This window comes from Pezoporus wallicus, unplaced genomic scaffold, assembly GCF_028554395.1.
Source record: "Pezoporus wallicus isolate ANWC-B61680 ecotype Strahan unplaced genomic scaffold, APGP_CSIRO_Pwel_v1 contig_1583, whole genome shotgun sequence".
Taxonomy (NCBI): Eukaryota; Metazoa; Chordata; class Aves; order Psittaciformes; family Psittacidae; genus Pezoporus; species Pezoporus wallicus.
Window position 1 is genome coordinate 616,617 of NW_026637266.1, and position 16,792 is coordinate 633,408.

Consider the following 16,792-nt stretch of genomic DNA (forward strand, 5'->3'; position numbering starts at 1 on the left):
GCAACAATCTGAGAGTGTTTCAAACACGTACATGCGCATATAACAAAAACTTCCATATATTAAAATCAACTGAAATGCACAGCAGTCAAACGCTATCTTAGGCATCATACACCGTGATCACATTCCGGTGACTCATCTGAACACTGGCTGATTGCATATGCTCTTCACCTCCAGCAGAACAAAGTGGAAAACATGTTTGATTGTCTTACTAGGATCTACGCAAACTGTTGGACTGAGGAGCAGGGCTGAGCAAGTTCAAGGTGCTGAACGCAAAGCTGTTGCAGAGTCCTAGATTCAGGTTTTACAGCTGCTACTTCACACTTGCTGCCAGTGGGCTTAGGGCAGCTCTAGCATGAGCTGAGAGCTGGGATTTGGAGTTTGCAAAACAATGAATCTGCTTGTTAAGAGTCTAAATGTTCCACATTTAGTGTCTTACAGTGGAAGACACTGAGCTGTTACAATGGTATCATGTTCTAACTACAGTGTACACAAAGACAATTTAAACAATGGTTTTATCTTGATCTCGCTGCCTGCTGGCAGTCTGAAGACAAGTCTAAACAAAGGGAAGGCAAGCAAAGGTAATTAGAAATACCCGTGGCTCCTTCAACCAAAAAGGAGATGTCTTGTCTAAAAGGCTTAACTCATGCAAGAAGCCTGTGGAAAAACAGACCAGACTGGGTAAAAATACCCACTCTATATCCACCTCTTTTCATGCTTGTTGCAGCAATCTCTTAAGAGTGTATTCATACCCGCGTTTATCCTAGTGCCTACCTAGGAATAGTCCAGATAGGAAATTCAGACCCATTCATGGTACTAATCTGCAAAGCTCTTATACAGAAGGATGTTTATGTCATTGGCTTTGGTTTAGAAACTGATCGGTTTACTTACAACAGTAAGTGCCATACAATGAACAGGTTGGGAATATCAGCCTTTGTTAACGGTATCTCAGCGCTCTGCTCAGTACCTTGGGTCTCTCCTCAGAGTTCTGAGAGATCAAAGAGAACTGATGCAAGAGTAGCACAAAGCTGCAAAATTACACACACCCGGACCTCTCGAGGGTTTACATGTGGGTGCATGTCCAAAAATGCATTTTGGCTAACAGTAGTTTTACCGCAAGACAACAGTATGTGTCTTTAAGGGGGCTTCAAGTACAGTTCTGAAAAATCTCAGTTTAGCAAACACAGTATCTTCTCGCCATGTTTCAGGACGCTGCCTATGGCAGTGCGGTCCGTGGAACACGGCCACTGAAGTACACATCACAGGAACACAGGTGATGCGTGGCAAACTTAAAAAGTAATCGCAGACTCTAACGCACCCCTCCTCAGTTTTCCCGGCTGAGTTCCGACTGGCAGCAGCCGGCCTCTGCCATCTCCCGAGCAGGGACCTGAACACCAAGCCACCGCCGTTACGGATCCACCGTCAGGGCGCGGCGGTACCCCCGCAGCCCCGGCGCAGCCCGAAGACCCGCAGCGTGGCCCCTCCGCTGAGCGCTGCTGCCGCTGCTCCCGCACCGGGATCCGCACGACCCAGCCGGGGTCCCTTCTGTCCCCCGTCCTGTTTCTTACACAGGGGCCGACCGCCGGCGGAGGTAAAGGCGACAACCGCCCTCCTCCGAGGCGGAACGTGGGCCGGGCCGGGCGGGCGGGCCAGTCCCGGGAAGGAGCGGCGGCGGGGTGATACAGTCCGCGGTCATGTCGGGAGCAGACGGTCGGCGGGAAGAGCCGAGGCGGACGGCGGGTAACGGCGGCGGCCGCGGTCGGGGGGGACGGGTTAGGGCAGGGGATAGGAACGCCCACTGTTACCGTGCGGGGCTGCAGAAGGTCTCAGCGGTCTCGGGGCCGGTTCGTGCCCTGGCCATAGGGGCTTCCCAGGCGGCCTGTGGCGCCCGCGGCTCGGTGCCCCTTACCCTCCGCAGGGGAAAAGTGGGACGGGGATTCCCGTGCGAGGGGCTGAGGAGAAGGGTCCTTCCCAAGCCTCGTGTGACCCGAACCGACCGAAGCTGGGGTAGCGCTGCCCGGAGGTCGCTGCAGACGTTCGCGGGGAGCTGGTCCTTTGTTTCCCGTCGGAGAAAGGGGGGAAGGTGCCGTGCGGGAAGGACGGCTGGCGGCGGCCAACGCGGAAGTAGCCTTGCGAGTAGAATGCAGCGCCTGATGTCTTAAGTAGAGTTTACTTGAATGAAACTGCAATATGACAGTGGCAGTGGAAAGTTAAAGACTGGGAACTGACTAAACAGGATTAGAAGAACAGGAAAACTATCCTTCCTAGATTTTTTGTGGCCCAGGAATTCTGTTCTTCCTATGTCTACATGACAGCATTTTCTGTCTAAAAGTTTGTTGACTAACATTTTTATGGTCTGCTGTCCCCTTAAGGCAAAAGCATGAGTCAGATCTCAGGCACACAAGCAAAAGCACCGTGTAAATTTACACAAACAGATGCACTCTTAAAAGATCTCTGGCTTCCTATTACCAAGTCGTAGGCAGAGGTGGTGTGCCTGTGTTCTATTTACATTTTCCAGCACCTGTATCATTAGTCTGACTTGCACAATACGTTTCAAGCAAACTGAAATAGCCTTTTTTTTTTGTGCGTTCAGGTTACTAGCAGTAATGGTAAGATTCGACACCTGAAAGTATGATCCGTATTTGCCAGGGATGTGTACGTGTAAATACTAACACTCAGAAGCATGTGACTTTCTTTGAGCCACCCCTACCCTCCTGTGCTGTCATGTTCAACGTAAAAGCTTCTAAGGCAGAGTCTAGCTTTTTGCAAGTTTATTCTAATATCTTGATGAGCGTTTCTCCTCTATCAGTACATAGCTATGTTAGTTTGTTTTGCAAAAGGCTTTAATCAGATGTGATGAAAAGATGGGAAAAGATAGTACTGTGTATGTACCAAGTAGTTTGTAAAATATGTGTATATGTGACCTATCTTCTCTTACAATTGCAGGCCATGCCCAGTTGGATAGCAGACCTACAGTAACCACTACAGGTCCAGTATAGTATATAATAGTAAAATATTGAATAAAATAGTAAAACATAATGCGGTATACAATATATATAAACATAATGTAGTAGTTAGTCTCCACCAGTAGGAGGAGGTGCTGTGATTTTGTAGTCCATTGAAAAGGTTAAGGAAAAGGAATAAGTTTTTTTGGCCCAGCCATCTGCAAGTCTTTAGTTTTGATGCTCCCAAGATGTGCATGTTCCCGGTTGTTCCCACAGTTACCTTTATGTGCTTTCTCTTACTGGAGATATTTATGTCAATCTAGTTTAGCAGAAGAAAAGGTATAAATCTTGCATCTTCTCAGTTGTCATGAGCTATACATACTGTTACACTACCTACTATAACTCATATGCTGCATCCAACCTCAGAGACTGATCAGCTTTGCATTAGCAGCATTACTGAAATGAAAGGAACATCAGTGTATTTTCAGATTATGTGAAATCATAAATACTGAGTTAGACACTCTGTTTAAATACAGCCAGCTAGTTATACAAAATCATGATCTCTGAATATGTCTATGTAGATACAGATACACAGATATAAAATATGCATGTCTTGACCAACTAAAATTCAGGACTTTAAGAAGAGCCTCCAAAAGCTAATGAAGCCGTTTAACTGCATGCCTACTCACCTCATGTGTGAATGAGCTTTTGGTTCACATTAACAGCTAAATTTTAAGGCTGGATGCACAAGTTCTAATTGTTTCTTTTCAATGAATGATTTAGTGGCTAAATATCTTTTTGATCTCTTTAACAGATGGAAATCAGAACATCACAGAAGTAGATGCGCTTGATGTAAGGTAAAGTTCTGATGGCAGTGACAGGGAGATTGCCCATGGCACTGAGGTCAGTGCAGGGTTTTCTGATTTTTGTTAAGAGCTGTTCTTATTGGTTATCCAGCCAGTGTTGTAGAAACATTGACGCTAAGAGTCATCCAGATGCTAAGAGTCATCCAGAATTCCTGTTCCCTGTTTGAATTCTCAGATGTTACAAAAAGATGTTTTTATGAATGGGTTGCTGATAATACAGTGGAGAAGCAGAAATAGCTTAAGGGTAACTTTGGTCATTTTATAATGAAACAAAAGCATTTGGCTGATGAAACTGCACTCTAATGTCTGCAGGCAAATATTCTAAGCAACCTGCTTAACTTTTGAGATCAGACAAAACAGGCCATTCTCAGGGTGGTATGGCTAAAATACACTGTATGTGTACCGACATGCTGATCCCCATCGCAATCAGCAGGTAGGTCTCAAGGGTATTCAAAGGCTATCCAAAACCTTCAGAACTCTCAAATGCTGCTGTAAATAGCCTGGTGGGGGAGCGGGCGGTGTAAAGGAATGATTCCTGCATAGGTTGACCACCCAAGGAGAAAAAAACTGCACCAAACTGACCATTCCATAGCAGGGAAAAAATACCCACAACTCAACCCAGTTACATGCCAAAAATAACAGCTGTCACTACAGCCAGTCCTAGGGCAGCATGACCTGGACTGTCATTCTGTGTACCTCTAACACTGGCCTTATCTATTACCAGAGCCTTGTAGTTTCTGTTTTCTGCATCAATATCTCTGTGTCTACAAAAGCAGTAAGATTGTCTGCTTTGTCTCTCAAAATACAGCTATGCCAACACTTGGAAACAACCTTTTGGGTCCAAGTGCACAGTCCATAGGTGTGCTATCATAGATTTCTATGTTGCATTTTGCTCATAAAGCAGTAAAATTGCTCAATCAACCATCACACTAGTTGCCATGATAAAGTCCTTTCCTTAGAAGCTGGGTAGGTCATTTGTTTTGTCCTTCAGAACAACAGTCCTTCATCTTTAGGATTTTGACAGCTGGTTGCTAAAAACTTAGATGCATAGCTTTGATTTCGTTTTCTTTAATTTCTTCTCTCTTTGCAAGATACACTGGGCATACCACATCATCACTAGTTTACTGCTTATGATGCAGTACTTGGTTTAGTTAGAAGAACTTGAAACGGCTACAGTTCCAACTAAGTATATAAGCACTATCCAGTTATGTTAAAATAATACTTAGCTATAACATGGAGAATTGAAGCCAAGTCTAAAGTGCACTGTTATATGCCCTATAGTGTTATTATAGGAGACAGCCTCCTGACAAGAGAAAATACAAATACATTGTAGAGAAACTGTTCAGCTACCTGATGGAGTCTAGTATGCAGTCAACACTTCTTTTTACTGAATTACTTAACAAACCCAAGATTTTCAAAAATACCTAGCAATTTAGGCTCTTCCTAAGATATTTTGAGGTCTTGTCTTCTAAAAATGGATCCTCCAAGTATTTAGTCAACAAAAAAAATCTCAGCTAGCAGCAATACAGGAAGGGAATCCAATTAGCCATTAATTCATTAATCAAGAATGTTTTCCACCTTTGGCAACAGGCAAACCCTTGATCCTGCAGTGCAATACAAAATGAACCATCAAAGAAGAGGAATTGCATTAATCTTCAATCATGAGCACTTTTTTTGGCATTTAAAGCTGACAGACAGACGTGGCACTCTTGCAGACAGAAACAATTTAAAACGCAGGTAAGAAACTTGGTTTCTCTACTAAAGCTTAAAAAGCTAAGCTTCAGAACTGATATTCATAAAAGCAGTTACCCACATCTTAACATTTAAGTATAGAATAAAAGATTTTGCAGACAGAAGCACCTGTGCAACCTTGGCAAAGAAAGCTGTAATAAGAAAGCTTCAAGGGACATTGTTTTAAGTTGCAGAAACTGCTGGCAGAAGTCCTGTGATTTCAGTGAGTCCAGAGCTCTCTGAGGAAAAACTGTCTGAAATAACTTTAGGTGTCACACCTGCACTTGACACCAGCTTGAGTTCAACTTTAGTAGTTGCTCTCATAAATAATGCATAAATGGGAATATTCATTCTCCTGCAGGGAAAGCAACTGAGCTCACAGAAACCGACATAATTTGAGCAAAATTTTTACTAATACTCATGTGTTTTAACAATAGTTTGACAGAGCTTGGGTTTGAAGTCAGACATTTTGATGATCTGAAAGCAGAAGATGTACTGCAGAAAATTTCTGAAGGTAGGAGGCTACGTATTTCTTATGTCTATTTGTAGCAGAATTTCCAAGTATCTTTTGTTCCATTCTCTCTGTTCATCCAACTTAAAATGATTTTTGTGCAGAAGGAAGTTGTTTAACGTTAGAAGAATTTAAGGGTTAGGCTTCAGATTATTTTATTGCAGCGTAAGTGAAGCTTCTGTGGAGAGAACTAATGAAGTTGCCAAGAGTTGAAAGAAAGTGACTGCGTAACATTATTCTTCCTACTTTTAGCAGCCTTTACCTTCAGCCATGTTAAATCATTGCACCTCCAAAATCTTTGCAGTATTACACTATCTGAAAATAGGGTTTGAAACAGGACTAGTCAGAGATTGAATGATACGATACAAATGTACAATGTTTTTTAAGCCTAAAGGACACTGTTTAGTCATCTAAACAGCACTTGACTATTTCAGCCTCCAAAGATGACCACAGTAATGCTGACTGTTTTGTTTGTGTGTTCCTGAGTCATGGCAAGAATGATCATGTTTATGCATACGATACCTACATCAAAATTGAGACAATCACTGACATGTTCAGAGGAGACAAGTGCCAGAGTCTGGTAGGAAAACCAAAGATATTTATCATTCAGGTAAGATGTTTGTTTCTGCATTCAGTGATGTTAACTCTGACCTATGTCTTCTTGTAATACAGGAGTTCTTTTTCCTAACACAGTCCTTCTACAAGGGAAAGTTTTTGCATCTGTAGGAAAGAAGTTATGGAAAATTGTTCCTTAAAGAATTTAAGACAAGGACTCTTAAAAAAAAAACCCAACCAACCAACAACCAAACCCAACAAACCAACCCTTATGTATATGAGTGTTATTATTATGATTCTAGCTGTATTTAATAAGCAACCCAAACTAAGCCCTTGTCAAATTGATTGTGAGTGTATATTTTTGTTTTGGGGGTTGGTTGGTTGGGTTTTTAGTTGGTTGGGTTTTCTTCTCTGTTTTTTTCTTTTGTTTCTTTTTTGTCCATGACCAGTACTTGGCATCTCTGTAGAATTCAAAGGATCAATTTAAGGCTTTATAGTCTCAGAAATACGGTTTGTGCTAAGTGGTCAAATAAAGCCCATATGTAACCCCGCATTTTATTCCTCTGTTCACAGAATAATACAAGTTGGAAGGGACCTTCAGGGTCTCTGCTCCAGCCTCCTGTTCAAAGCAAGAGTCAGTTATGGGGTCAAACCAGGTTACACAGAGCTTTATCCCATCTTTGTTCAGATTACAATTAGCAAACTCATGGGAGAAGCTGGCCCTCAGCAGATTGTAACTGTAGTACTTTATTCAGCACTGCCTTGCCAGCAGGTCTGAGGGAGCTGATTGTTCTTCTCTACTCAGTACTGGTGAGCTGCATCTGAAGTACCGTGTCCAGTTCTGGGTTCCCCAGTACAACACAAATACGGACTTCCTGAAGTGAGTCCTGCAAAGGGCCACAACGATAACTGGGGGACTGGAACATCTCATATGAGGAAAGGCTGAGAGAGCTGGGGCTGTTCAGCTTGGAGATGGCTGCTCAGGGGAAATCTTATCAATGTTATAAACAGCTGGGGGAAATCAATAAAGAAGAGGCACAAATTAAAACACACGAAATTCCATCTAAACACAAGAAAACACTCAGCTGCAGTCTCTCTCTGTGAAGATAGTTGAAGGCTGACTGAACACAGTCCTGGACAACTTAATCTAGTTTAAGCCTAGGGGATTGGACAAGGTGATTTCAAGAGGATCAAGAGATCCCTTCCAATCTCAGTGATTCTGTGATCATCTCAGAGCTTTTTCTGGGCTTCAGCACAGGTGTTTTAACTGACAGAGAAGCAAATGGGTCTTTATGAATTCAGACTCATGGTAATGTGGAAACATCTAACAAGAGAAGGTCCCTCTGGTTAGCATGAGAAGTATCATGTTAACACAGGTGAGCTTGGAAGAGGTGAAAGCATAACAATACTTCTAATCAACAGGCATGTCGAGGTGATAAACATGATGATCCAGTTATTGTTCAGGATTCACTAGACGGTAGTGATAAATCCATTGTCAATGAGACTGAAGTGGATGCAGCTGGTATCTATACCCTGCCTGCTGGTGCAGACTTTATCATGTGCTACTCTGTGGCACAAGGTAAGTTCTAGTATTTTACATTCAGTGTCTGATACTTCACCATAACAAGCTTTAACATTTATTCATTTTGCAGTCAAAATAATGAGTACAGTTCCAAGTCATCTGTTTTACGTGTCTGATAAGTGACATCTTGTCTGGGAAAGAGCCTCACATATTAAGGAAAAAGTGCTCCTCCATGTATCTTGCCCTCAGTCCCATCTGCTTTCTTGTAATGTGCAGATGCAATCCTGTAAGCTGTCAGCCCCTGAACCACGCTTATCTTGGCTAAGCACTGTAAGTGATCTCAAAGCCATTTCTGATCTACAATTTCCAGTGAAATTACATAATTGGCAAAGTAAGATTTACACCCATTAGTAATCCCTTACGGATGCAGCTAGCAAGCAGTAATTGTCCATGTATTTTTCGAATGGCATCACTATTTATATTTGGATATATTTTTATGTTCCTCTTCTACAACAGGTTACTTTTCTCATCGTGAAACTGTAAATGGCTCCTGGTACATTCAAGATTTGTGTGAGGCACTTAGGAAGCACGGCTCTTCCTTGGAGTTCACAGAACTTCTTACTCTCGTTAACAGGAAAGTATCTTATCGCAAAGTGGATATATGCAGAGACATTAATGCTATAGGAAAAAAACAGATCCCTTGTTTTGCCTCAATGTTAACTAAAAAATTGTATTTTCATCCAAAATCTAAGTAGATTGTTACTGAATAATGACAACCATTAACTAGTACTCACTGCAGAGGTGAAAGACACACCGTCTTAGTTCAGGAGACTAATATTCTCCAAGATTATTTGCAAAAATACTGTGATCAGACATTATAGTTTGTATACATAATAGTCTCCAAAATCTTAAAGGAATTTTAAAGCTAGTTTTACAGCTCTGTTCTTCTCAGGGAATTTGGGAAATGTTGATCGGTGCAAAACTATTAGGTGCTAAGATTTTATGGGAACTGGTATTCTAGATTACTTTTTCCCTTAAAAGTTTTTTGGTGTCTAACTATGGCACATTTTAATATTTGCAAAACATTTCAAATGTTGCATTAGGTTAACTTGCTCCTAGAGCGCAGTTGACAGGGAATATGTAGGGCATCTTTTGAAATTTGTGGACAGCAGTATCCACCTTCCAATTTCTGTGCATTTATTGAGCGTTTTAGATGTTGTTTTTTTTTCTCTCAACACTAAAGAGGAGCTTAATTACTTGAGTACAACTGTAGCATTAATATATATTGATAGAAGACTGCTTTTTGTTTGCAACATCATTTATGTTTGGGGCACAATTACAGCTTGCTGGTGCTTTGTATCCTCAGGAGAAAAGCAAGCAGCAGTTAAGTGAGACCATGCACCACTTGCTTAGTGTGACTTTGCATAAGCTCACCTTGCACATATCTCTAAAGCTGAAGCACATCATTTCAAGATTCCAGGCTTACTTACAACTTCTGGTCATCTCTAGGCAGCTCTGCAAAATACTATATACGCAAGCCTTCGTACTAAAGACCTTGGTGCTGGATCAGCCTTTTCCTCCTCTTGGCCTCAGAGGAGATCAGCCATACTGTCACTGTGTACATAAAAGTGATGGCACACTTGTCACCATAGGACATTTCAGCACAGGATTGTTACTACTGCAGCATCAGCAGTAGCTCAATGATACCGACTGGAAGCAAATATTTCTTTTATTATTTTTTACATTATTGGTACATATGCTTAACTCTGGGGGACAGTGGAGAATTTGAGAAGAGTGTCTTAATCCACTTTCCTGGGTATGATGTAATTGATTTAATGGCTCTGCTTCAGTTAAATCTTTCCATATGCCATGTCCTGGCTCATAGATGTTGAGTCTTCCTACGGCTATTTTTAAGCTTTGTATAAATCATGTATGTCTGATTTTTTTATAAATTCTTTCAATAAAATACAACAGTGAAACAAATTATTTTATAGTAAATGAGTTTGATCTTATCTTTCCAGCAGTATTTACTAAAGAAAGCTTACTTGTGATGCACACCTAACCTCACCAGTGGTGTTACACCAGCAAGAGTGAATGCTCAGACCTGGGAAGAGGAAACAGTAATTTCAGGGAAAAAATTCTTAATGCAGAAGTTAATTATTCTATGAGCTACTGCTGTGCCATAGTAAATGGTACTAATAAAACACCCCTGTCATTTTGCTAACAGGCAGAATGTCTCCATTTTAGTATGGAGATTTGTCAAATATCTTGAAGAAATTCAGCAGCTTCTTCATAGGGTTTAAAAACAAAAAAAACTCCAAAAACAAACAAACAAACAAAACTAACAAACCATCAAGCAACCACATAATTTTTATACATATTTATTGCAACTTTCAAAACTGTAGTGGTCAAAAATATCCAGTTCCTATAGAGCAACTAAGTGTTTGTATCAGCTTTGAAAGAGCAATTCTAATATATACAAAACCAAAGTCAGTCCTTGTCCTTGATTTCCTGGACTGGGAGCCTCAGTTGCAGAGTCTGGCGCAGGCGCCTGAGCGATTCTTCTGCCTGCCAGTGCAAGAAAGAGTGAGAGTTCATCCTTCTGCAGCCCTCCATATTCTCATTCTCTTTCACACATCCCATATCTTTCTCAGAAGGCACTGGTCTTGCGCAAGAAAACAAACTACTCAAATGGAAGGCACTGAACATTAACAGACCTGCTCAAGTCATTCAGCCAGTCTCCAGAGAGAAGCATCTGCCTTGCCCATCCTACCATTCACCCACACCCCAAAGTATTATTTTCCTGAAATTAAAATCGCAAAATTCATACTCTTAGGCTACTGAAAAAGTATCAAACTCTAGCCTTATGTCAAATGTGGCTCATGAAATGAAATGAAATTATGGGTAATTTCAATTTTCTTCTATGAGACATTGAGCAAAAGGCTGGTGAGATGGGATGAGGGGGTAAGAAATGAGGAGCGAGAGATCTGCTACACTCTTTCCTGAAGACAACAAAAAGTTTCTCCTTTTCCATACCATTGTCTGTATTCTATAAATCTAAGCTTTTACTTTAGGAATAGGATTAACATGTTAAATACTGAACTCTGCAAGACATTCATTCTTCTTCCACGGAAGGGAGGAGGATTGTGCTACCACAGCAGTGCAGCAAACATACTGTCTCTGAAGCAATACAGCTTTCTATTGAAATGGCAAAAAATGCAACACGGTAGAATATGAAAAAATGGGTGTGCAGGGCTGATAAACTGACATTGACATTTGTTTTGAATTGAATTCATGAAGGTCTCCCTTTTTGATGACTTACTGAAGTAGTTTGTATGTCAGTAGCAAACACTGTATGGTCATTTAAACAACTGAAACTGGGTGACAAGTAATACACTGTTTTAAATGTAAGTAGCAAACCTTGAGGTCAATTTTCTATTAGCTTAGAGTTTACTGAAAAATTCTTAAGCAAGTCAGAGGCTACCTCATTATTTAAGGACTGTATTTAAATACCTCTGCTATGTTTTCTTTGAGCTGGTTGTATCGTTCCACGTTAAAATGCTGCTTTTTGCATTTCCGATAGAAGTAGTGGAGGAACTGCCTGTCTCTTGCATCAGAGTAAATGTAGTCCTGGTGAAGAAAGCAGGGCACATATTTGGAGTTAGCAAGAAAACTGGGTAGAGGTCCATTTCAGGAAGATTTATTAGTTCAACTTGCACATGTTCTGTTAAGAGACTATATATGAAGTTAGGTTCTATAGGTTGTAAGGGCCTTTTAGACATACAGTAGGAATAATTTCTTTCTCATCTACAGAAATTGTCAATTACAATAAGGACACAGCATGATCTTTGTGACTGGAGCCACTGACTAAGTCAACTTGGACACTGCTTCCAAGGAGTCAGAAAAACTTCAGCTACTATTTCTCAAAGACTTATTTGAAAGTCTCAAGCAATGGTGTCAGCAGCTGTTCAAAAAAGCCAAGTACTAATCTCTCTACCTACTCATATACCAAAAGCAGGAATGCTTTAGCCTCTATTAAAAATCAGTGAGGAAGAGTAAAACTTGCATTCAGAGCCAGTAATAGTCAAGCCAAGTAGTAATCTCTCTACCTACTCATATAAAAAAAACCAGGAATGCTTTAGCCTCTCTTAAAAATCAGTGAGGAGTAATACTTGTATTCAGAGCTAGTTCTTCATAAAAACAGTCGTCTCCCCTTTTCACTAAAGGAGCCTGATGTCTTACAAGGTCTATAGATCCATTGGTATTATGGAAGGCAGTGCTGGCTCCTCTGCCACATACCTCCATAACAAAAAGACTTTCACATCACACTAGTTCAACATCAAGATGTCCACTCTGGGAGTAAAGTACAGAGCTAAAACAGGCAAAAGAAACATTTCTCGAAGTCTTACAGTCTGTATTGTGTAGCTCAGTTAAGATCTGGTCTTTATGTTGGTCAGCAAACATTTTTTCTTCTAAACAATGCCTGTTCCCTGCTCCATTTCAGCTGTCTCAGGTTTACCTCCATTCATCAATGGAGGTAAACCTATTTTCCAATGTCAAGGAAAAGCAGTCAGATTATGAAGAGCAAAGCAATAACATTTTTTCAGGCACTGAACCGGGTATATTTCAGTAACGCAGCTGCCAGAGTTCCAAAGGGTTTAGTACTCTGCATTACTTGTATATAAAATTCTCCAAATAAAAGCTGCTGTTCAGGGATTTGCTTCTGTAACGCAGCATTCCTAAAACTGGCACAGCAGTACTATTTGCTCTCCAGTTTCAGCAATGAGCAATGTGCTGTTTACTACTCAAAGTGATCTACAAAATCTTAAAAGAAAACACTAATGAGACTTATTAAATAAGTGGCTGGTATGGAAGTTCACGTGTAACAGTTACCTGGCATGATTTCATACAATGTAGTGTTCATATCCAGCCCCATTAGGGATCAACCAGGTCTGATGGCAAGGCTACTTACTGAATTGTATTTTCATCAGAGCCCAAATATTGTGATTTTCAGAGTCAGTTTTCCTCCTTTACAATACTCCAGACATTTACAAAACAAGGACTTACTTGTTTAGTAAGAATAAAGTAGGCATAGAAAGCCATGGCACTCCCATAAGTGATGAAGTATGTGACTGGCTCCATGATGTCCCATGAATAGACCCACCATGTGAGCCATGCCAACGCTCCCCCTTGGGTAGACATCAGAGCTAGGCCGACCCATAGAAGCCTGGTGGTCTTTGCATTTGCATTGACTGCAATTCTGGCTTTCATCTGAGGAAAAGAAACAGAGAAATCTGTTCAAGCAAATATGAGTGCTCCCCTGATGTGACAGGACAAGAGGTAATGGGTTAAAACTTAAACAAGGGTGAGTTTAGATTGGATATACGGGAGAAGTTCTTTACTGTAAGAGTGGTGAGGAACCAGAAGGGTGGTAATACACTGGAATGGGTTGCCCAAGGAAGGAATTTATGAATGCTTCATCCCTGGCAGTGTTCAAGGCCAGGTTGGACAGAGACTTAGGTGACATGGTTTAGTGTGAGTGTCCCTGCCCATGGCAGGAGGGTTGGAACTAGATAATCTTAAGGTCCTTTCCAACCCTAATTCTTCTGTGATTCTATAAGCAGCACCTCAACTGTTTTCTCCTGCTGGACTAGATCCTTTTTCAGGCTCTTATTACTGACTCCACTTACCCTGCTGAGAAAGGACTGAAATCCTCTGCCGTGCACCAAGAAATCCTGCTTTTAATCTCCCCTTCCCACTACTATGTAGACATACAGGGATTTATGTCTACTGGATTTCCATTTACCATTCAAGGCAGCTGTGGTTAACGCTGAGGCTGGTCCTTACAAAGCAGGTCTGAAGCCAAGAAAACATATGTCCACTTTGTCAGGCTCTTTCTGGCTTCCTCCCCTCATGCTGGGTTAGCTTAGCCTGCCCTACATCAACATTCACACCTTCACTTCTTGGGTTCTGGCAACCATTAATCCAGAAAATTTGCCTTGCTGCCTTAGTGATAAAGAAATGCCTAACCTAAGACACAGGTGATTTCTACCTCGCTTTGTTTTGGGTTTTTTTTTCTGTAATGGGTATTCAGAATTCATGCAGAAACAGATGACTAAGTGGACTTTCAATCCCAATACAAGCCATGTGGAGGCTTGTTCATGACAGCTTTCTCCAGGTGTTGTGGCTTCTACCCAGGAAAGGTGCATACCAGGAGTGAAAAGAACTGAACTGAAAATAATCTGAATTGAGCCTCATTTACATAATGAACAAAACAGACACACCATAACCATTCATGCTGATTTTCTTCTGTCACAGGGCTTACTCTTGATGAAAGGAAATGCCTTTGAGTTTCTTAAAAAAAGTGACCCCACTTTCCAACCTGTTCAAGAGGCAATAGCTCTTCTTTCAGATGGTCCAGTTTCCGTAGCAATTCTCTCTCTTTCCTGACCTGGTGATCTTCTAAATGTAGAGCCACATACAGTCTGTGAACCAAGTATTTTATATCTTCCATTTCAGTAGCATGCTCACTACTCAGCTTATCTGAAAAAAAAAAGTTTGTCATATAAAACATTTCAAGAACCCACCCTTCTTCATTGCCTCTCCACCTCCAACCCCAAAAAGCAGGACCAACCAATGGTAGAAAAAGAAAGAACCCCTCCTTCCTCCTCCCCCCCCCCCAAAAAAAAAAAACAAAACCCCAAACAAACCCAAACCAGAGAGAAATTCCTTTATCCAGACTGAGACTTCCCATTTCTTTCACTCGATGAAGTGAGGTAATTAGAGTTAATAAGCATTGCTCTTACCTTTTACAGGAGGTGACACACAATAGGCTATGTTGTTGATAACAAGTGTGAAGTTATTCCTCAGTAAGACCTCCATTGAGGTTGCACCACAGACCTTGCAACCATCTGCAGAAGAAAGATTTAAGTTCTAAATAATTTCTCATAAGGAGACTTAAACATTAACTGATATTCCTTTGGAAAAGTGCCAGAGCTTTTTATTAATAATGTTTGGAAAGGAACTGTACTTTTAGTAAATCTGGTAAGTGACACTAAACAGTAGTAAGGAGCATCAACACAGAGTGTGTGTTTGAATGCCTTCAATAGCAATGTCATTCAGACTCACCACTACAACGAGCAAACTTGCATTTGCCACTTGTAGTTGGACTGCAACTTCAGTATATGAAAAGGCTCTCATCCAAAAGTGTAGACACACTGGAGCCCTTCCCAGGGCATTCTCAACACAGCAGATCTGGCACGATTAGTACTCTGGCAACACTTCTATTTTCTTGGTAACAGGAAAAATAGCTGCATCCAAATGAGAAATGGATCCTTTCCTAGTTTACATTCAATACACAAGGGTCAATGGAACCTAAAACCTCTGCTGAAATGTAGAACTGTTTTGGCCCATTTCTGCTTTTTGTTTCCCCTTTTTAAAGGGTCCTGGAGTTTGTAAATAACCTCTTTTCCTTAGTATATTACTACTCTTCCTGCCTGGAAGCTTTCGTATGTCCTCCCCGTTTCACCATCCACCGTACGTCACTGCAACTAGGAGGCAAAGGAACACACCACATCCTGCAGGGAGCTGTAGACACTGAAAAGGAGTTTCTGAAGTCATTAGCAGCAACATGTAATGGTGGATCCCTGGAGCTCTCACTGGCCCAAGTCCAGATCCCAGAGCCACCCAGTAAAATTAGCCCCTCCAGGGGGTTCAGATGGCCCAAGAACCCCTGGAGCCACACACCACTGGTGCTCCTGGACACACTGCTGTGGTAGGGAGTGGGGGAATTCAGAAGCCACATCCACAACACCCATTTGACCTGGTCTTCCATTTCCTGTACATAAAAAGGGCACCTTCTCTTGCCCCTGACAAGAGGTGGGCAGTGTCAGAAAACAGCAGCTTTACTTCCAAGATGGATAATAAATTTTTTGTATATAAACATTTACCACAGTGCTGCTGCACCACCACCTCCATCTGTCTGCATGTGCCCATTACAGAAAGGCACAACAGATAGCCACACACCTGCAATTATTTATTCACTGGAACTCTATCATCAGACCACATCTACTGAGGCTAAGACTACTGAGCTATGCAAGCTAATGCACCAGCTGGCTCCCTGACCAACTCTGTGTGTAGCAAAGCAAACTGGGGAGGCTAACACTAGCACTTTCAATCCAAAATCTGAAGTTTTAATGTGCCCATCCACTCTTGTTTTTTTTTTTCCCTAGTGTAATAGGACATCATTTGCATGTAAATGATTAAGGTGATATTTATGAAGTGACATTTAAGCAAAAAAAGCTGTTCAAAAGAAGTACCAGACAAACTCTTTGTTCTGGTTGTGATAAAACACCGGTTTATTAACCTGCCCAACCTCTTACTAACTGAAAAGCAGAAACGTTTGGGGGCAGTGAGGTGTTTTATTTTAGAAAATGCCTCACAGGCTTTCAGCAAAAGGCTACTTTCCTTCCTATACCTAACTAAAAGTGTTCAAATGTGGACAAAGGGCCATTTTTTGTCTACAGAAGTTTTGCAGAACCAAATTCAACTCCACAGAAAATGAGTCATCATACACAGCCTTAATACTTTCAGTTAAGGTTGGCTTTCATTTAATGGCTAAATGACAGAGTAGAAGTGTCTAAATCAAGGCTTTGAATTTTTTCTT

General features: G+C 41.3%; 2 protein-coding genes across 6 annotated transcripts in view; one reads left to right on the plus strand and one right to left on the minus strand.

Moving 5' to 3' along the window:
• Window positions 1-2,656: 2,656 nt before the first annotated feature.
• Window positions 2,657-10,113, plus strand: CASP6 (caspase 6). The gene is made up of 7 exons (XM_057404549.1): window positions 2,657-2,985; window positions 3,757-3,799; window positions 5,399-5,545; window positions 5,977-6,053; window positions 6,485-6,660; window positions 8,028-8,184; window positions 8,644-10,113. Exons 1-7 carry the CDS (start codon window positions 2,907-2,909, stop codon window positions 8,880-8,882), a joined length of 918 nt encoding a protein of 305 aa, XP_057260532.1. The 5' UTR covers window positions 2,657-2,906; the 3' UTR covers window positions 8,883-10,113.
• Window positions 10,114-10,492: 379 nt separating this feature from the next.
• The window catches only part of MCUB (mitochondrial calcium uniporter dominant negative subunit beta), a 45,412-nt gene continuing 39,112 nt past the window's right edge, over window positions 10,493-16,792 (minus strand). For all 5 annotated transcript variants that reach the window (XM_057404552.1, XM_057404551.1, XM_057404553.1 and 2 more), the window contains 5 exons: window positions 14,934-15,038; window positions 14,510-14,670; window positions 13,195-13,398; window positions 11,641-11,757; window positions 10,493-10,695 (listed from right to left, as the gene is read on the minus strand). In XM_057404552.1, the coding sequence (XP_057260535.1) occupies window positions 10,618-10,695; window positions 11,641-11,757; window positions 13,195-13,398; window positions 14,510-14,670; window positions 14,934-15,038 (665 nt within the window). In that variant the 3' untranslated portion in view covers window positions 10,493-10,617. The remainder of the gene's footprint in view (window positions 10,696-11,640; window positions 11,758-13,194; window positions 13,399-14,509; window positions 14,671-14,933; window positions 15,039-16,792) is intronic.

Excerpts from the sequence above, each read along its gene's own strand:
- CASP6 (XM_057404549.1), top strand. The coding sequence starts at position 2,907 with ATGTGTATATGTGACCTATCTTCTCTTACAATTGCAGGCCATGCCCAG. Across the intron at positions 5,546-5,976 it reads AGAAACAATTTAAAACGCAG|TTTGACAGAGCTTGGGTTTG; the intron begins GTAAGAAACTTG and ends TTTTAACAATAG. Across the intron at positions 6,661-8,027 it reads CAAAGATATTTATCATTCAG|GCATGTCGAGGTGATAAACA; the intron begins GTAAGATGTTTG and ends TCTAATCAACAG.